The sequence below is a fragment of the Nilaparvata lugens genome, chromosome 1 (assembly GCF_014356525.2).
Source record: "Nilaparvata lugens isolate BPH chromosome 1, ASM1435652v1, whole genome shotgun sequence".
Taxonomy (NCBI): domain Eukaryota; kingdom Metazoa; phylum Arthropoda; class Insecta; order Hemiptera; family Delphacidae; genus Nilaparvata; species Nilaparvata lugens.
This window is the reverse complement of record NC_052504.1, coordinates 19,884,030-19,905,620: the sequence shown is the minus strand read 5'-3', so window position 1 is coordinate 19,905,620 and position 21,591 is coordinate 19,884,030. Positions and strand designations below refer to the sequence as shown.

Below are 21,591 nucleotides of genomic sequence, written 5' to 3'. Positions count from 1 at the left end.
TTCGCAAGGAAAACTTCGTTTGGAAACCGCAGTCTGAATTCTTGAAAAATCCGCAACGAATCTGTACACATCAGTGTGTGCATACCTTAATGAAAAACTGCAGTTTTGTAAGATTCATTTGATGTATTTCAACAAAATTATTACAGAAAATCACAAACATGCTTTTTTACAAATAAATAGATATTTACAAAATATGTTTAAACTAAACTTGCTTCTCCAGTGTAGATATTTTGGCATTTGTTGGTTAACTGAGTGGTAGTGGGAGGGGGAGGCTGATACTCGCTGTGGTCGATGACTGCCGCCTGAGACTTGAATATGCCGGTCGCCGGCGCCAACCCGTCCGATTCTAATCGTCCTACAAACCAAAATCCATCAATGTAAACAACTATTTGGAACAAGTGCTTCACAATGTCATCAGATATGACCTAATGTTTAAACAACAGTACAGACTGGCAAAGAGAACAGAAAACATTTGGAAATATATTAACATGAATAAATTCATAAAACTAGTTTTTTAATAACGGTAAGACATGCATTCAGCATGCCATCTATGTTCCTACGATGAACATGCCTAACAGTGCCGCCTTACTTTTCAAGATAACATTGGAAAGAAGTGCTCCCATTCCGCGTTCACCATCTGATGGAATTTCAGTGAAACAAATCTTGTTGATTGGTTTTTTTCACACTTGACCGATTCCGAGACGGTACGACACGACAAGGCAGGAAGCTCTTCGATTGACTGATTAGTTTGACGTGTTGAGAATCAGTCAATCGGAGAGCTTCCTGTACTGCCGTGTCGTACCATACCGGCCTGGAATCGGTAAGTGTCAAAACGGCCAGTGGCGTATCCAAAATGGGGGGGGGGGATCATAACATTGGCATAGTAAAAACCTAAATTTTAGGGGGGCACCGACAGGTCTGAGGGGTATGGTATAACCCCCACCAAAGGGGAGTCCAAGAAATTTTTGAAGTTAATAACAAATATAATTGTAGTAGCCCCGAATAAGCCCACTCATTATTAGATAACATAATGATTCATGCTATAATTTTGGCTCCAAAGCAATTTTTGAACAAACGTTTTTAGGTTTAGTTTTAACATATTTTGGAGCTACTATCTAGAAAAAGCTGCTGGAGCATTGTGATTGAGCACTGGATATGAACTACTATAGGCAGTCACACTTTTCAACCAAATGCATGAAACTAAATTATTGTGACAATAATAATATAACTACTAGAACAATATAAGTTATATAGTCCAGTCGATATAGACATAAAAAAGGGGGTGAGATTGCAATTTATATTGTAGTTCTGATTTCTTAATATATTATTTGGGTACATAAGAGAAGTCTAGAACCAATTTCTTCATGCAAAATTTCCTTGTGCTAGATACAGAGTGGCCCAAAAACCTCGTATTTTTGGCTCATTTTCCAGTTTTCAGCTATTTCTGCCAAATCTCGTGATGGGACAAAAATTTGCTCTTGCCTTTTTTCTAAAATATATAATTTTGAATAAAATGATATCATTCGGAACTCTCTATCTCCAATGAGTACTGAGTTATGATTTTTCAAAAATGAGTGAAATTTGAAGAAAGAATCAATTTTGATGAATTTTAGTTTTTGATCAACAATATCTTCCGATTGTTACCATTTAGATGTATAATTCAAAACCCCTCTAGGCGTATTTTTGTGCTCTACAATCTGAGATCAGGTAGAGCACTCTATCTCATATAGATTTCCAGGTACACCTGACAACAATGCTCCTTGTATTGTGAAAAACACCTAATTTTCAGCTTCAACCATCATCACCAACTACATAGTCTTCACATTGATATTTCGCACAATGACATAAGTTTATAGGATTATGTTCTATAAGAATCACCCGATAGCTGCACTTCATTTCAGTATTTCCTAGTGGAGAGGCGCGCTTAAGGACACCTCAAGGATCAAAATTTCAAACCCTTATAACTTCCGACACAATGCTCAGATTTCATCGTACTACACTTCATTCTCGGCTCGTCTAGGCGGTCCAAAATCATGCATCATAAGTCAAATTCGGTCGAAAAGTGGAAGATTCATTGTTGAGTGTACTAAAGCCCATATTCCAATACACAAAAAATTGCCAATTTCTATATTAAAAGCTATGTATCTCGGTAACCCCTTATTATAAAAATCATTACTTGATCTTAAAATGTACAATATAATTTCCTCTTTCACCTGCTGTAAACGATTTATGGAAAAATATTTTTGTAGAGTGAGATTTGATTGTTGAAGAAAATCCGGAAATTATAGATATTTTCATCATATTAACGGTTTTGGCAGTACTATGATAGGGAAAAGTGATTCAAGATGGATTTTAGACAAATGAGCTCGTAGAGGATGAATTTATCTACAATTTGGAATCAATCAAGAGTTTCTATGATGTATCAGACTCGTTTTAGAAACTTTTAAAAACTGAAATCGCCATCTTTGAAATCTTCTGTAACTTTCGAATGGTATAGGAATTGAAAGTATTATTTATTGGAGTGGGTAGAGGGGGACAATTTTCACATCCTCACTAGATTTGGAAATTTTATCAGAAATATTTCAAAAGACATGCAGCTTTGAATATAGAAATTGGCCATTTTTTGTGTATTGGAATATGGGCTTAAGTACACTCAACAATAAATCTTCCACTTTTCGACCGAATTTGACTTATGATGCATGATTTTGGACTGCCTTGACGAACCGAGAAGAATGAAGTGTAGCACGATGAAATCTGAGCATTGTGTCGGAAGTTATAAGGGTTTGAAATTTTGATCCTTGAGGTGTCCTTAAGCGCGCCTCTCCACTAGGAAATACTGAAATGAAGTGCAGCTATCGGGTGATTCTTATAGAACATAATCCTATAAACTTATGTCATTGTGCGAAATATCAATGTGAAGACTATGTAGTTGGTGATGATGGTTGAAGCTGAAAATTAGGTGTTTTTCACAATACAAGGAGCATTGTTGTCAGGTGTACCTGGAAATCTATATGAGATAGAGTGCTCTACCTGATCTCAGATTGTAGAGCACAAGAATACGCCTGGAGGGGTTTTGAATTATACATCTAAATGGTAACAATCGGAAGATATTGTTGATCAAAAACTAAAATTCATCAAAATTGATTTTTTCTTCAAATTTCACTCATTTTTGAAAAATCATAACTCAGTACTCATTGGAGATAGAGAGTTCCGAATGATATCATTTTATTCAAAATTATATATTCTAGAAAAAAAGCAAGAGCAAATTTTTCTGTCCCATCACGAGATTTGGCAGAAATAGCTGAAAACTAGAAAATGAGCCAAAAATACGAGGTTTTTGGGCCACTCTGTATCTAGCACAAGGAAATTTTGCATGAAGAAATTGGTTCTAGACTTCTCTTATGTACCCAAATAATATATTAAAAATCAGAACTACAATATAAATTGCATGCACCAATGTATATAGTGACTGGACTAATATTGAATTTCTTCATCATGATAAGAAATGGTGAAAAGTGAATAACTTTGAAGAAGAAGTATCTGTAGTTTTCTGCTATCTTAGTCCCTACGCACTAGACAATTCACTGTCTAGCTATATAATTATCATTGTGTTATTCTCTTATCCATTATATATTTTTTCGACTTATACAATACAATGTAAAGAAAATATTACATTAAAAGGACATTTTAGAGGCTCATCTGGCCACAAAAAAGAACAAGTCCCATTTTGGGATGGAAACCTGTAAACAACGCCATTGAAAACGGCCGTTGGATGTGATTTTATTTTCAAATGTTTCTTCGGTTGATGGATTGTTGCAGGAAGTGTACGGTAGCCGTACACATTGCTTCCATGATATACCAAGATTGTAATGCCAACTTGAACTCTTTTGGTAAGAAACAGAAAAAAATAGTATTGTTTTTACGGATCAAACTCAACAGGCAGGATATAAATTTCTTGTTTTTTGATGACTAAATTTCTCACACCCATTGTTACAAGAGAATAAATTGATATTCGATAACTAATTGGAAGCTGCAAAAATGTTCAAGTATCATGATTCATATCTAGTATAGTGTTGATGGCTCAATATATGCAATATTATTTTCTTCAATATGTGTAATTGATTAATAATGCGGAATAGTAAATAATTATGTATTTCTTAAGTTTGATTTAATTTTATGATGTAAATTTTTGTAAATGTTACCATAGGCAACAGCCTTGTAACAATTATCAATAAATATCTATCTATATACATGTTGGCACAGTCTGCAATGTGCCCAATGAAGGCCAGCGTTGGCAAACCACCTATCCATACACTGGCGCTGACCGACATTGGTTCAACATGCAGATGCTGCATTAGAAAAACACGTTACAAAAGATAGCAACTAATTTGAGCTTGATTGGTGTAAAATTGAAACTGTTGTGACCTGATAGCGAAGGTGATGGGCCTTGAGAATTGCTGCAAATCTTTGTACTGTAGCCAGAGTCGGGTGGCTCTCGCTCGTATACGGCGCTGCGACTGCGGTAGGGCAGCCTCTCCACCTCCTGCCAGGAGACCACCCTGTCTTCGCCATCGTCATCAGCATCACTCGAGTCGTCGTCCGAACTCACGCCACCTGCCCTCTCCTCCTCACGCCACCTGCTCTCCTCCTCCCGCCCCTCGCCCTGCTCCCTGTGGTGCGAGTTCACTCTCAACATGATCTCTTGAACCGATTTTCTCAGCTCGTCCTTCCGCCATTCCGGAAGCAGATCGTCCTGTTTGGCGTGGTCGCGGATCACACTGCCGGTAGGACTGTAGGAGTGATTTTTGGTTCATTTTCCATTTTCAGCTATTTCTGCCAAATCTCGTGATCGGGCAGAAAAATTTGCTCTCGCCTTTTTTCTAGAATATGTAATTTTGAATAAAATGATATCATTCGGAACTCTCTATCTCCAATGAGTACTAAGTTATGATTTTTCAAAAATGAGTGAAATTTTAAGAAAAAAACAATTTTGATGAATTTTAGTTTTTGATCAACAATATCTTCCGATTGTTACCATTTAGCTGTATAATTCGAAATCCCTCTAGGCGTATTTTTGTGCTCTACAATCTGAGATCAGGTAGAGCGCTCTATCTCATATAGATTTCCAGGTACACCTGACAATAATGCTCCTTGTATTGTGAAAAACACCTAATTTTCAGCTTCAACCATCATCACCAACTACATAGTCTTCACATTGATATTTCGTACAATGACATAAGTTCATAAGATTATGTTCTATAAGAATCACCCGGATAGCTGCACTTCATTTCAGTATTTCCTAGTGGAGAGGCGCGCTTAAGGACACCTCAAACATCAAAATTTCAAACCCTTATAACTTCTGACACAATGCTCAGATTTCATCGTGCTACACTTCATTCTTCTCGGCTCGTCAAGGCGGTCCAAAATCATGCATCATAAGTCAAATTCGGTCGGACAGTGGAAGATTTATTGTTGAGTGTATTAAAGCCCATATTCCAATACACAAAAAATTGCCAATTTCTATATTAAAAGCTATTTTGTGTATTGGAATATGGGCTTTAATACACTCAACAATAAATCCTCCACTGTCCGACCGAATTTGACTTATGATGCATGATTTTGGACCGCCTTGACGAGCCGAGAAGAATGAAGTGTAGCACGATGAAATCTGAGCATTGTGTCAGAAGTTATAAGGGTTTGAAATTTTGATGTTTGAGGTGTCCTTAAGCGCGCCTCTCCACTAGGAAATACTGAAATGAAGTGCAGCTATCCGGGTGATTCTTATAGAACATAATCTTATGAACTTATGTCATTGTACGAAATATCAATGTGAAGACTATGTAGTTGGTGATGATGTTTGAAGCTGAAAATTAGGTGTTTTTCACAATACAAGGAGCATTGTTGTCAGGTGTACCTGGAAATCTATATGAGATAGAGCGCTCTACCGTATCTCAGATTGTAGAGCACAAAAATACGCCTAGAGGGATTTCGAATTATACAGCTAAATGGTAACAATCGGAAGATATTGTTGATCAAAAACTAAAATTCATCAAAATTGTTTTTTTCTTAAAATTTCACTCATTTTTGAAAAATCATAACTTAGTACTCATTGGAGATAGAGAGTTCCGAATGATATCATTTTATTCAAAATTACATATTCTAGAAAAAAGGCGAGAGCAAATTTTTCTGTCCGATCACGAGATTTGGCAGAAATAGCTGAAAAATGGAAAATGAGCCAAAAATACGAGGTTTTTGGGCCACTCTGTATCTAGCACAAGGAAATTTTGCATGAAGAAATTGGTTCTAGACTTCTCTTATGTACCCAAATAATATATTAAAAAATCAGAACTACAATATAAATTGCATGCACCAATGTATATAGTGACTGGACTAATATTGAATTTCTTCATCATGATAAAAAATGGTGAAAAGTGAATAACTTTGAAGAAGAAGTATCTGTAGTTTTCTGCTATCTTAGTCCCTACGCACTAGACAATTCACTGTCTAGCTCATAATTATCATTGTGTTATTCTCTTATCCATTATATATTTTTTCGACTTATACAATAGCCTACAATGTAAAGAAAATATTACATTAAAAGAACATTTTAGAGGCTGATCTGACCACAAAAAAGAACAAGTCCCATTTTGGGATGGAAACCTGTAAACGCCATTGAAAACGGCCGTTGGATGTGATTTTATTTTCAAATGTTTCTTCGGTTGATGGATTGTTGCAGGAAGTGTACGGTAGCCGTACACATTGCTTCCATGATATACCAAGATTGTAATGCCAACTTGAACTCTTTTGGTAAGAAACAGAAAAAAATAGTATTTTTTTTTTACGGATCAAACTCAACAGGCAGGATATAAATTCTTGTTTTTTGATGACTAAATTTTTCACACCCATTGTTACAAGAGAATAAATTGATATTCGATAACTAATTGGAAGCTGCAAAAATGTTCAAGTATCATGATTCATATCTAGTATAGTGTTGATGGCTCAATATATGCAATATTATTTTCTTCAATATTTGTAATTGATCAATAATGCGGAATAGTAAATAATTATGTATTTCTTAAGTTTGATTTAATTTTATGTTGTAAATTTTTGTAAATGTTACCATAGGCAACAGCCTTGTAACAATTATCAATAAATATCTATCTATATACATGTTGGCACAGTCTGCAATGTGCCCAATGAAGGCCAGCGTTGGCAAACCACCTATCCATACACTGGCGCTGACCGACATTGGTTCAACATGCAGATGCTGCATTAGAAAAACACGTCACAAAAGATAGCAACTAATTTGAGCTTGATTGGTGTAAAATTGAAACTGTTGTGACCTGATAGCGAAGGTGATGGGCCTTGAGAATTGCTGCAAATCTTTGTACTGTAGCCAGAGTCGGGTGGCTCTCGCTCGTAGACGGCGCTGCGACTGCGGTAGGGCAGCCTCTCCACCTCCTGCCAGGAGACCACCCTGTCTTCGCCATCGTCATCAGCATCACTCGAGTCGTCGTCCGAACTCACGCCACCTGCCCTCTCCTCCTCACGCCACCTGCTCTCCTCCTCCCGCCCCTCGCCCTGCTCCCTGTGGTGCGAGTTCACTCTCAACATGATCTCTTGAACCGATTTTCTCAGCTCGTCCTTCCGCCATTCCGGAAGCAGATCGTCCTGTTTGGCGTGGTCGCGGATCACACTGCCGGTAGGACTGTAGGAGTGATGCGACGACACCAGGTCGGGACACTCGGTCCTTACGGGGTTCAAGAATTGACTCTTCCAGAACCGTTTGAGAGGGTGCTTAGGAACGTGATCGTCGACCTGTAGGCTTTCCAGCTGTACGCTGAGCTCTCCATCAAGGCTACGCGTGCGCTGCATTGACGCAACTGCACTGGCGTCGCCGCAACTGCGGTGGTCTGCCAGCCAGTGTGCGATCTGCGACAAGCGACTCTCGGTCTTGCGTTCAAGACTCTCCACTCGCCTGCCCAGCCTCTGCTCGGCGAATGTCAGCTGCTCCTTCAGCTCCTGCTTGTCTCTCTCCAGCTTCTCCTCTACGTGACGGAAGAACGGCGCGCAGTAGCACGTGTATCCAACTCCAACTGGGCCCTGCAATTCAACACCATTCCCTATTTAAATATTCTCTTCAGGCTGACCTATAACTGTAGGACATGATAGACATTTGCAAGAGCACACACACACACACACACACACACAACACACACAAATAGACACACACACACACACACACACACACACACACACACATGTTCTTCATACATTTTTTGTCATCAGGGAGAGGCTTCTAACATAAAATAAACTATCAATAACAATTAATGAACCACTGGAAAATTACAAATTATAATAATAGAAAAATAATTCAAACTGAAATAGAGCAGCGAAGAAATAATAAACACCAAAAAATCAAAGATGAAAAATCTAATCCCAAAAAATTGCTCGAAGCCATTCGCTGTGTTGACACAACAATGTATGACGACATGTGTATAATGCATGATAAAGATCATACATTGTGTCATCAAAGCGAAATGCTTCGAGCAAAATGTTTTGAGGTTGGTGAAAACACAAATTTAAATAATTGTCAACCACTTTTTATTATTATAATATAGACAGAACCTGGTTTCGTTGCTTTTACCAGCCACATCTTCAGCTTTGACATCTTTCAGCTGAATATGTAGCTGGTAAAGCCACGAAACCAGGTTCTGTGTATATTATAATAATAAAAAGTGGTCGATTGACAATTTAAAGTTGTGTTTTCATTATGGAAAAGTACCACATCAGCCACAACACAACTGTGAGGTTTTGAGGTTAGGTTTTTGTATCTCCGATTTTTTGTTGTTTATTTTTCCTTTACTGTTCTTTTTTGAAGTTTAATTATTTTTCAATTATTATAATTTGTAATTTTCCAAATTATTAAACATTTTAAAATTATGGTTGTTTTATTACAGTATATAATATTAGGTTGTTTATTTTATGTCAGAAGCCTCTCGCTGATGACTAAACATGTGTGTGTGTGTGTGTGTGTGTGTGTGTGTGTGTGTGTGTGTGTGTGTGTGTGTGTGCATGATAAACTTGCATGTCCTACCGTTAATGGCCAGTCTTATCCGATACCATCAAACTCGAAAAAATGATCAGTTGATATCCAATGATAATAAGACCCAGTTGAATGTGCGTCCATCAAATTTAACCATGATTAACCTCTGATTTATGACATCATCTCATTGTCGTCCGCTTCTCTCATTGTTCCTCCTTTACTGTTTTTAAATGATATTAACTGATATCTGTATTTAAAAATGTTTTTGTAAGGCAATAAATTTGATTTGATTGCAGACACTTTGGGCCAAGCCACACGAATTGGCTGATTGCGCTGGCGTTCGGGAATCAGCTGATTGCCCTGCCGACACGTCTGAAAACGCCTGAAAAAAAACGCTTCGTGTGGCTTGGCCCTTATATAGTCAAGTTGGCATAAGAAGTGGAGCGAAAATCCAAGAAAGTTTGGCTAGTATGAAATGAAATGGAAACAGGGCATTTCCAATCCGATAAATTTACTCTAGAAAACTTTCCTGATGAACAGCATCTTCTTAATGTAACAATGGCATTGTTAGCAAGTGCAGTAATTCAATACTAAAATAGCACGTCTGCTGAAAACATAAAATATTCATTATTAGATTATACCAATCTATAATATATACTTTATAGATCTTACCTTGCAAATATTGCCAGCCAAATCCAAAAAATATTGCTCGCCTTTCTTTAATGGCTCATTGGGTAACGAATCAAGATTTGGTTGAGGAAAATCTTTTGGATCTGGATAGTAATGACATCCATATGGAGACCACTGTTTGCCACCTGCTAGAGAAGCTGCCTCCATAAATTGTACTTTTTGCTGAAACAGGTAATAAGAAGAATATTTCATTAGAAGACACTGAAAATCTTGTGTGCAACAATATTCTCCCTTTTTAAAGAAAAATGAATCACAATAGATGATACTCCTGGCATGAACCCTTAGACGAGTAGTTGATCTATTGGACTAATGGGCCAACAGTATCGATTATTTGGAAAAATGATAAGCAGTTATCTTCATTATTAGCATTCCTATTCCTAGATTGAGTAACATGAAAAGGTGATTATAAGAAAAAAACCCATATTATTATTCATTGTGTACATACATCACTAAGATTAGCATGACGGCGACGGGAATTTTTAGATGATGATTAAATGGTTGAAATTGTCAATTTCGCCGTCATGTGAATCGTAGGCCTACCTAGTGGTGTGCACAGGCACACAATAACATTATTGTGGATCCTTTGTTATACTGTAGCTGTAGGGTATTTAATGTATGTACATACTTATGCGCCAAGAACACGCGCATTTTGCTTTTCATTAAGCTGGCCACTGACGAGCATTCCAAACGGCGTGGCGCGGCGCGATGTCACTCCAGCTGGAACGATCCAAATCCGTAAATATTTTGTGGGTCAATTCACGAGCACTCCATTCCATCACTCCAGTAGTTGATGGTTTGTGATCAAGTATGGACGAGGAACTTCTCCTGATTTCAACAGCTGTGTGTTTGTACGTAAAAAGAAAAAACCCAACGGAAATGGGTGAAACGTTTATTTTCAAATAGGCGAAATCACACGCATCTGAATTTATTTCAAGATCTTAGTGTCGAACCTTCGGACTGGAAGAATTATTTGCGTATGGATGAAGATACCTACACCATTTACTTCGTTTGGTAACACCGATGATTACAAAGAAAGATACAGTCATGAGACAGTGCATTACTCCCCATGAGAGGTTGGCTGCAACTCTACGTTTCTTGGCCACCGGATGAACTATGAAGAGCTGAAGTTCATCACAGCGATATCACCGATGAGCCTCTCATCGAGTTGAGCTTCTTAGTAACTACATCTTTTGTAGCTGTGAGATCAACAGTTTTAAAAAAATCAAGGATCATCTCCAGAGCAGCGTTCCTTTTTACCTTGTCATGGTAACCAGGGTCTGTTATTTTCCACAAACAGGTATGATCCCTGTACATCTCGATCACAGAGATTACAAAATCCCGGTTCGAACTCATGACAACACAACAACACAAGAACAAAACAACAATCAAAACAAGAGCAAAACAGCAATCTATCCTTCCAAGTCAACGGTCTGACACGCACTGAGACGGACAACCCACAGGTTTCCACATTCACGGTCGTTCCGTCGTTCCAGCATGCCATCGAGATTCCCCATTCACGAGGAGTTGGAGTGACGTAGGTTTGGCGTGGCGCGATGGATTTTCAACCGGTTGGAATTCCATCGAGCCTCGTCGCTCCACCAAAATACGAGCGCGATTCACCATTCACGTCGTTCCAATGGCACGCTACCGTGCCATTTGGCTTGTTGGAACGCTCGTCAGTGGCCAGCTTTAGCTTATTATATCTGTAACTTACTATTTCTGTACAAATAGAAATATAATCAGCTGATGAAGAGTGATGTGCGTGTTCTTGGCGCATAAGTATATTTATACTCAAGGCATCAGTCCCCTTCCTTCACAAAACGGAAATCATTCTTCTGTTTCGAACAACTTAGCCAGGAATCTAGGCCAAGTGGTGAGGAAATCATTCAATATAATTAAATTTGTCTACTGTCTACAGTATAAAAATAACAGTGTATGATTTTGATATTAATATATTATTTTTATATTTTAATTTTAATATTTGAGATACGGTATCTCTTTTCTTACCTAGATAAAAATTGTATGTTAAATTATTAATCTTGATAAAAATGAATGGCAAAGTGAATAAATAAAACTAAATATGGTGGGAATTACTTGTTACCTTTTTCTTATCATGCTTGTGTTTACTAGTTTTGTTTTCTTTAGCCTCTTTTTCTTTTTTCTTTCCCTTTTTCGATGATGGAGCATCAGGAACTTCATCAATAATCTTCAATATTTCTGTCAATTCTTTCCTCGAAGCAATATCTCTAGCAGTCTCATGTTGCTGAAAAAAATCAAATAACTATCTTTATTCTGCATGCAACAAATACTCAACTACATATACACTACTGATAAATTGTATAAAAATGTAGGTTGTACATTCAAACCGTATATCAAACTCCTGAATCATGTAAAATCTAATGGAATCTGAGTTATAATAATTCTATTAGGTACTATTTTTATGACTCCACCTCACGCAAGGGCTCAGAAAAGTGGCAATTAGTTTCATAACTCACAACATCAAGTTGTCAGATGATGATATTGGAAAAGTAGGTATTAAATTACTCTGATTGGTACGATATTCAAGCGAAATCATTAATTCCTTGGATTTATCAATAATAATTTATATAAATTTATCAGTTACTGAATGAATGAAGCAACTTCAATACTGGAAATGTTTTAACGACGGTGGAATAAATTATAAAAATATACAAGATAAATATTTCGACCTACCTTATTTTGAATGTTTTTATTGCATTTGGCTTCCAGGAGGATCCTTGTCAACTTACGGCGACCCATTGCTGCAGCTATGTGTAAAGCTGAGTCCCCATTCTGCAATCGAAAAAACTACTGTTATTGTCTGTCTTTACTGTCTGTCTTATTGACTCATGACACGAAATCTATTTTCAGGGCTATTGGTTGGAAATGTCCTTGCAGGAACTTTAGTTCTGAAACTTAAGTATAACAGTAGTAGAAAAACAATTATATTAAAAAGTAGTATTTTAAGTAGGTAGTATTTTCGTTGAATGTTAAGTGATAAGGTAAAAATTTAGATTGAATGTGAGGAATATTATTCCACAGATATGATTGTATCATTTATGAATTAAGTACCTTGTTTTGATCAGAGACACGGCATTGGGCGCTGATGAGTATCCTCGTAACTCCAGCGTGACCATACCTGGCGCTTGTGTGTAAGGGTGTATCGCCATACTGTCAACAAAGTTAGAACATGAAATTAATACTAGTTATTCATAGTACTGTACCTCTCAAATCATTGAGCAAATAATATAGAATACAGGAGTAGATTTCTCTTGATTTCCTGATTAAGTGTGAACTTCAATTGCATAATTTATATAATATTCATCTCACGCTATTCATTAAATATGAACAAGATGAATGATACTTGCTTTGTATTCAAATAATTCTTCATTTCAATAGATAGTCCATCATATTACACCTTTGTGTTGAACTTATTCGATATGGAATAAGTTAAAATTCTACTGGAACACAGACAATTGAGGCGGATCCCCACAAATCAACACCAGTGAACGAGCCCGTTAAACTTGGAATATTATTTTCTTAAGTTCAAATAAGACCATTCATACTCGCTCTGTTGGGCTGAGGGGAAATAGTCAAATTAGAACTCATGGAAATTATATTTTCACTGACTCTCGTACTGTAAGTAGAAATCCGCCTCTGATTGGTGAAATAACACTATTGAATGCATTACTAACAGAAACTTCATTAATAACATCTAATATATCGTATGAAAATATACATTATTTTAGTAGATAGTGATTAATATATGATTATCAATAAATGGCTAGAAATTGACTGACATTATTTTGTAAATCTGGATTGCATCCATAAATTAATAGTTCTCGACAACTTTGGTTGTGGCCGTTCTGACAGCACAGATGGAGAGCAGCAAAACCTCCATAGTTCTTGATGTTCATGTTGGCTTTGACCTTACATAGGGTGGCAACCATCTGACTGAATCCTTTCCAGCTTGCCTCGTGCAATGCCGTATTACCATGCTAAAACCAAAAATGATTATTACATTTTATTATAATTATTACAATATACCAGTAAGCACTTTCTTCAATCTACATAACTATTAATGTGTGAAGTTATAATATTAGAGAAGTTGTGTGAAGTGTATTTTCTTGCACTCACAAGACCTTCCTCTTGCGGTCAAAATAAAAAGAGGTCAACGTTTTCTATTTGGCCTTCATTGTATATTTTGATAGCAGGATAAGAATGAGAAACCAATTATTTTTATTTCAATCACGGAATTATCAGATACCGTAATTAATAATGATTTATTCTTAGATTTTATAGTGAACTTGCTACGTATTACGGACATTGATCAATTTTGGTTACCATACATTCTAAGAATAAGAAATGCTAAAATCGCATGTAAAATGCTGGTGAGAGATTCAATGCAAAAAATGTCGAAACATAATAAATAAAACTCATTCAAACCTGAAGAAAAATTGGCCTGCAATAATAACTAATGTTACATTCTATTTAGATTGTGAGATTACAATAGGCTGGCTACCTTACAATCAACTCTTTACAATTGACAATAGGTCGATGATATGAACTTCCAATGTAGGTAGCCTACATCACCAATTGAATGGCAATCAAACTGCAACTTTCTTTCAAATTCAAAATTCAATTCAAATTAATTGTAAGGCTAGTTTCACACTCATTCGGTTCGTTTCGTTTTCGACAAATTCCGATAAGTGTGAAACGGTAAATCGGTTTGAATTCGGTACCGAATAGAAACCGCATAGAACCGAACGCCCACTTGACTCTAATAAATTCCATCAGGTTTCAATTCGTTGCTAGCGAGAGGCTACTTTCACACACTTTCGGTTCGGTTCGTTTCGTTTTCGGCGAATTCCGATAAGTGTGAAACGATGATTCGGTTTGAATTCGGTACCAAATAGCAACCACATAGCACCGAACGCCCCCTCGACACGAATAGGTTTCATCATATTCGAATTCGTTGTTAGGGAAACAGGAAAAAACTAAGTCTTTTACACACGCTTGCCTTTTTTGTTTCTATTTTAACCTGATATCGTGATTATCTGTTTCAAAATTTTCCAAGTCAAAATCATGTGGTCAATTCATTTCTGTTAATTCACAGAAACATTTTTTCTCAATGAATAGTTTGCTAGAAAAATATGAAAGATATAAATTAAAACTTAAGGAGAATTTTTATTTTTTTATTTTTCCACGAATATTACATGATTTCATCAATGGAGAGAAGAGATGAAGTTTTTTATACTATGTGTCGAAACAAGGAACAAATTTTCAATTAAAAAAAAAATCTCTCTGAACTTCCAAAATTAACATAATCAAAAAGAAACTATTCAAAAAATTCAGAATTTTTAATTAACTTTGAAATTTTGTTGTTCAAGATATAAGATCTTACAATTCAACACCAACTGTTATATTTAAATATACCAGCATGAACTGTGAAAATCCAAACACAGCTGTGTTTGAGAAGAAAATACCTAATTTGAACCGTACGAATTAAAACCTGACATGTATGAAAGCCTCATTCGTTTTCGGTAACGAGCCGAACCGAACCGAATGAAACCGAAAGCGTGTGAAGCTAGCCTTATTGTTGCAACATTAAAGAAAATGCATAAGTCTATACTGGAATATACTTTCTAGTATATTCAAACCAGATTATTCATAAGCAAATAGATTATTTGAAGCCATTTGAATGTTTTACCTACCACAGTATCCTGTTTATTGACATCTGCTCCATACTTTATGAGTTGTTTGGCTATTTCTAAATGACCTTCAGCTGCAGCCACTTGTAGAGGAGAACAACCAACCTGTAAATCAATGTCAAATAAACAAATAAATAATAAAAATCACTTACATAACACATAAGACTACTCAAAAATTGTTAGTGATTAATATTATTGAATGAATTCTAAAATTTGACAAGTTATTGATATCTTTGAGGAGATTTTAATTAAATGTTTTATTAGAAATATTTGCAAACTAGTGATCTCATTGAGCTGAATATGGAGAATCAAAATATTCTAAAATTATACATCAGTTTTCTAATTGATCCAATTCTATGTTCGGTATGAATTCAATCACTGATTGCGAAAAGATGATGAGTCTAAGAAATTCTAATATAAATGGTAGAATAACGTAGCCTACTAATTGGTGCAACAATTTTTTTATACTCCAAGTTCACACCAGAGAAGTCAACTGAGATTCAAACAAATTTCGGCAATTTGCTGCCAATTTATTAAACAGCAATGCAACACTTGAAGGGCCCCATACCATAGCCACCTCTAATACATGAGGTGGCTAATACCTATAATGCATTAGAGGTGGCTATGCCCATACACTAGGGAACTTGAATCGGCGAACTTGGTTCAGGGAACCAAGTTCGTGTAGGATTTGTCCCACACACTGTAGTGGGGAGAGCGAACAACCGTTCGTTACTTCAGTGTCTTTCGGGGACTAGAGATGAGTGTTTCAAAGTTTGCAGCTGCTGTGGGAAGAAAACATATTGAATATATATAGATAGAATATATCATCGCCCTGGCGGACGAACCGAACAAAGTTTTTAATCCAGATTAAAATCGTCTCGAATTTGGTTCGCGGTTCGCCAATTTTCCACATACACTGGGGTATCCAAGTTCCCTAGTGTATGGGACCCTTAAGATTTAACTTGTTTTTTACAGAAAAAATTCACAACTTTTCTGAAGAAAACTATTTGTGAACATTTCAACACTGGTTTGAACGTGACATTCAGCATGTTTGGTGAAAAAATGAGAATAAAACAAATAAAGGATATAGGAATATCATATTATTATAAACGAATAAAGGATATTAAAACTGAGTTTAATGGTTATACTGTATAATAATGTTTTATCTTATTCTTTGAGAACTGAGTGCATTAGTCATTCCCTTTTTTCCAATTACGGTTATTGTTTTATAAAAATGGATGATGAAACAGAATAGTGTTAGATAATATTTAAGCATACCGAATCTACTGCATTGGGATCAGCTTTAGCAAGAAGAAGTGCAGCTGTTACTTCAGCAAACCCTCCAGCAGCAGCCAAATGGAGTGCAGTGCGACCATTCTGCAAAACACAACAAAACTTTGAGAATTCGACGAAGCGGTTACAATAAAATAAAACTACTAGTGAATATAATGCGTCGGCTAACATAGTTGAAGGAATGTCAACGTCTAGTCTAGTTTCATCGACCGGGAGATATTATTCACCTGATGGGTACCTACTACTGTATTGTTTGAGCAGTATCCACAAATACTAACAACAAGTAACCAGCAAGTTGAAAAATAGAAATATATACAGATTGATAAAAACTGCACAATAAAATAAACTCCACATGAGTTTGTGGATTTGAGTGAAAATTTCAATATTTTTTGCAATTGTGACGGAAGAGTTTTGTTTGGATTTGTATTTGGAAATTGATCAATCTGATAAATTCAAAATTGTAGTAGATACATTTTTTGGACTCAAAATTGTGTACGAATTATCATTTAAGTTACGTAAGTAGCATAACCTTTAGACTGTGTATTCCAAATTAAGGTTTGAAGCAGTTTTGGGCAAATGCCTGTTGTTTTTACCTGAATTGTATTTTCATGTGAATAAATAAATAAATGATAGAATGTACTGACCCTGTCAGGCGTGATCTTAGCTCCTTCACTGAGCAATCGTACGACCTCCCTGTTGTTCCCTTCTGCTGCAGCTTCACGTAGCTGCTCTCCCAACATCACATCTGAAATCAATCAATCAAGTTTTATTCAACACAAGATACTACAAAAATCAATGACAGACATAATTATTATGTAATGTGAGTAGATTCATTTATTACAATTTCAATCTATAGAAACAAATAAAGCAAATCAATTATATCAATGAATAAGTTATGAAAATCAAGTATAATGAATATAACTCCGCTAATCGCATACCATTTCATCAAGTCAATGTGACCCCTAAATTATTCTCGTTTGAGAATGAGGCTTACAGTTCAATGAGCAAGGAAAGTTGTGTGAGTGTACCACACCAGATTTTTTAAATTGTTCTTGTTGTATTTTTTATTAGAAATCTTCTTTATTAAATTAAAAGCATTATTTGTTGTTTTGTATCCTAAATAAAATTGTTTTGCAAATGTCTTCCTAATTGCCTTATTGAGAATAGTTTTGTATGGAACACAAATATATTCCTTATTTTCTGAATTTCTATCATTTTGTGGATTGATTTGTTTATATTTTTGCTTATATATCATCTTATCAATAAATTTGGTATCATATCCATTTGTTACTGCAAAATGTTTTATAATTTTCACTTCTTTTTCATAATTTTCTTTTGAACCTGAAGATGGTTTTAGAACCGAAACTAGTTGTTCAACTATTTTAAGTTTTTTAATAAATATAGGGTGCTACAAGTTTTATTTTATTAATTTAAAAGCAGCCCATTTCAAATAAGTGTTGTATAATAATGTTTTATCTTTTTCTTTGAGAACTGAATGCATTAGTCATTCCCTTTTTTCCAATTACGGTTATTGTTTTATAAAAATGGATGATGAAACAGAATAGTGTTAGATAATATTTTAGCATACCGAATCTACTGCATTGGGATCAGCTTTAGCAAGAAGAAGTGCAGCTGTTACTTCAGCAAACCCTCCAGCAGCAGCCAAATGGAGTGCAGTGCGACCATTCTGCAAAACACAACAAAACTTTGAGAATTCGACGAAGCGGTTACAATAAAATAAAACTACCAGTGAATATAATGCGTCGGCTAACATAGTTGAAGGAATGTCAACGTCTAGTCTAGTTTCATCGACCGGGAGATATTATTGTTATACCGGAGTATTGTTTGAGCAGTATCCACAAATACAAATAACAATTAACCAGCAAGTTGAAAAATAGAAATATATACAGATTGATAAATGATAGAATGTACTGACCCTGTCAGGCGTGATCTTAGCTCCTTCACTGAGCAATCGTACGACCTCCCTGTTGTTCCCTTCTGCTGCAGCTTCACGTAGCTGCTCTCCCAACATCACATCTGAAATCAATCAATCAAGTTTTATTCAAACACAAGATACTACAAAAATCAATGACAGACATAATTATTATGTAATGTGAGTAGATTCATTTATTACAATTTCAATCTATAGAAACAAATAAAGCAAATCAATAATATCAATGAATAAGTTATGAAAATCAAGTATAATGAATATAACTCCGCTAATCGCATACCATTTCATCAAGTCAATGTGAATAACAGTTATTCTTTATAAGACTGACAATTTACATTGACAATTTAATAATTTCTTCTTTATTCTGTTTCTCATTTCAGCTTCTTTTGCAAAATTCACGGTTCACTTTTCCAAAATATTTGTTTCGAATCAATTTCAATTTTATCATTCATAAGATGATGAGATTTCATGTTAATTTCAATGTCACTCATAAAAAGACGGTTGCAAAATACACCAATTCACATTGTTTCCGCCAAAGCAAAGGATGGCAGTCCTATATGTTCATTTGTTTTTTGAAAAAGTATTTTTGATTGGATCGAAAATTGGAAAACAATTTGAAGTACAGCTAGTACCATCTATCGGTTCCTTGGAAGAGGTCCTGTTTTCCCGGCTATTCCAGGGCAAAAAAGTGCCCAGATAAATATGGAATGTGTATTTTAATAGACAAATTGGAAAATATAAATAAAATGAATAAGTTGACTAAATTCTATGAATATTTATGATAGAGGTATTAAAGGAAAATACGTTACTATACCTATTTTCGTAGTTAGCTACATGTTTGATCCTTGGACTGACTGCGAAACACGTATGCCTATGCCTGCGAACAAAACAAGTAGGTCGTTGGTTACAACTCACATATCAGTCACGCACACCCTCACTGATGGTCACTTGCCAAACACAACTGTGGAGTAAATCACAGGTTTTACTGCATGCTACTGTCAGGAATTTACTTAATTAGTATCATTTTACCATCGAGCCTAGCCATTAGCGCTCCGCTCCATGCAAAGCACTTCAACTCACTGCTTAACTCCCATTCTTCAGGCATTAAAGGAGGAGAACAAACAGCTGCACGATAGAATGTACTGACCCTGTCAGGCGTGATCTTAGCTCCTTCACTGAGCAATCGTACGACCTCCCTGTTGTTCCCTTCTGCTGCAGCTTCACGTAGCTGCTCTCCCAACATCACATCTGAAATCAATCAATCAAGTTTTATTCAAACACACGATACTACAAAAATCAATGACAGACATAATTATTATGTAATGTGAGTAGATTCATTTATTACAATTTCAATCTATAGAAACAAATAAAGCAAATCAATAATATCAATGAATAAGTTATGAAAATCAAGTATAATGAATATAACTCCGCTAATCGCATACCATTTCATCAAGTCAATGTGAATAACAGTTATTCTTTATAAGACTGACAATTTACATTGACAATTTAATAATTTCTTCTTTATTCTGTTTCTCATTTCAGCTTCTTTTGCAAAATTCACGGGTTCACTTTTCCAAAATATTTGTTTCGAATCAATTTCAATTTTATCATTCATAAGATGATGAGATTTCATGTTAATTTCAATGTCACTCATAAAAAGACGGTTGCAAAATACACCAATTCACATTGTTTCCGCCAAAGCAAAGGATGGCAGTCCTATATGTTCATTTGTTTTTTGAAAAAGTATTTTTGATTGGATCGAAAATTGGAAAACAATTTGAAGTACAGCTAGTACCATCTATCGGTTCCTTGGAAGAGGTCCTGTTTTGCCGGCTATTCCACGGTAAAAAAGTGCCCAGATAAATATGGAATGTGTATTTTAATAGACAAATTGGAAAATATAAATAAAATGAATAAGTTGACTAAATTCTATGAATATTTATGATAGAGGTATTAAAGGAAAATACGTTACTATACCTATTTTCGTAGTTAGCTACATGTTTGATCCTTGGACTGACTGCGAAACACGTATGCCTATGCCTGCGAACAAAACAAGTAGGTCGTTGGTTACAACTCACATATCAGTCACGCACACCCTCACTGATGGTCACTTGCCAAACAAAACTGTGGAGTAAATCACAGGTTTTACTGCATGCTACTGTCAGGAATTTACTTAATTAGTATCATTTTACCATCGAGCCTAGCCATTAGCGCTCCGCTCCATGCAAAGCACTTCAACTCACTGCTTAACTCCCATTCTTCAGGCATTAAAGGAGGAGAACAAACAGCTGCACGATAGAATTCGTGAGCTGGAGGGGTCTTGTCACCTGAAGGTCGACGACCTCGAGCAATATGGGCGCCGACATTCTATACGTATTTTTGGGATCCCGGAGAGTGACAAAGAAGACACGGACCTGCTGGCGCTCGATGTCTTTAACAAGAAGCTGAACGTGCCCGTGACTTTGGCGGATGTCAACCGCTCGCATCGCGTTGGAAGGCGTCAACCACCTCAACAAGGGCAAGCTAAACCCAAGGACCGACCCATCATAGTTCGACTCTGCAGCTACCGGACCAGGAAGATGATCTTCGACGCTAAGAGGAAGCTGAAGGGTTCCGGCGTCACCATTCGCGAGGATCTGACCGCGGAGCGCCTCAAGATCCTCAACGCTGCGGCCGACCGTCATGGGCATAGGAATGTTTGGTCATCGGACGGGAGGATCAAGATCTCTATCGGCGAGGGAGGATCCAAGAGGGTCCACACAGTCGAGAGGATGACCGACCTTCAAAAAATAAAGGTAAATTAAATCATTTCAGGATTCGATTACTAAGGTGCCCTTCACTACAAAAATAGGAAATTTGTATTAAAACATTTCACAATAGAT

At 36.2% G+C, this 21,591-nt stretch overlaps 1 protein-coding gene and 1 long non-coding RNA gene across 4 annotated transcripts in view; both read right to left on the bottom strand.

Moving 5' to 3' along the window:
* Positions 1 to 103: 103 nt before the first annotated feature.
* Positions 104 to 19,677, bottom strand: LOC111064622 (ankyrin repeat domain-containing protein 6). 3 transcript variants are annotated; one of them, XM_039421347.1, is made up of 12 exons: positions 19,524 to 19,677; positions 18,695 to 18,795; positions 18,347 to 18,445; positions 15,469 to 15,570; positions 13,555 to 13,752; positions 12,827 to 12,925; positions 12,449 to 12,547; positions 11,838 to 11,999; positions 9,719 to 9,898; positions 7,722 to 8,103; positions 4,426 to 4,803; positions 104 to 355 (listed from the first exon to the last, which is right to left on the bottom strand). In XM_039421347.1, the coding sequence occupies exons 2-12, from the start codon at positions 18,788 to 18,790 to the stop codon at positions 198 to 200; spliced, it is 1,953 nt and encodes a 650-aa protein (XP_039277281.1). In that variant the 5' UTR covers positions 18,791 to 18,795; positions 19,524 to 19,677; the 3' UTR covers positions 104 to 197. The 3 variants fall into 3 exon arrangements, with proteins under 3 accessions (XP_039277281.1, XP_039277276.1, XP_039277286.1); XM_039421342.1 differs by lacking the exons at positions 18,347 to 18,445; positions 18,695 to 18,795; positions 19,524 to 19,677 and adding exons at positions 16,744 to 16,842; positions 17,403 to 17,500; XM_039421352.1 differs by lacking the exons at positions 4,426 to 4,803; positions 18,347 to 18,445; positions 18,695 to 18,795; positions 19,524 to 19,677 and adding exons at positions 16,744 to 16,842; positions 17,403 to 17,500 and having other exon boundaries at positions 7,344 to 8,103.
* A 168-nt stretch (positions 19,678 to 19,845) lies between these two features.
* The window catches only part of LOC120349905, a 59,285-nt gene continuing 57,539 nt past the window's right edge, over positions 19,846 to 21,591 (bottom strand). The window contains exons 4-5 of the long non-coding RNA XR_005570502.1: positions 20,687 to 20,749; positions 19,846 to 19,957 (exon numbers count right to left, since the gene is read on the bottom strand). This is a non-coding gene — a long non-coding RNA (uncharacterized LOC120349905). The remainder of the gene's footprint in view (positions 19,958 to 20,686; positions 20,750 to 21,591) is intronic.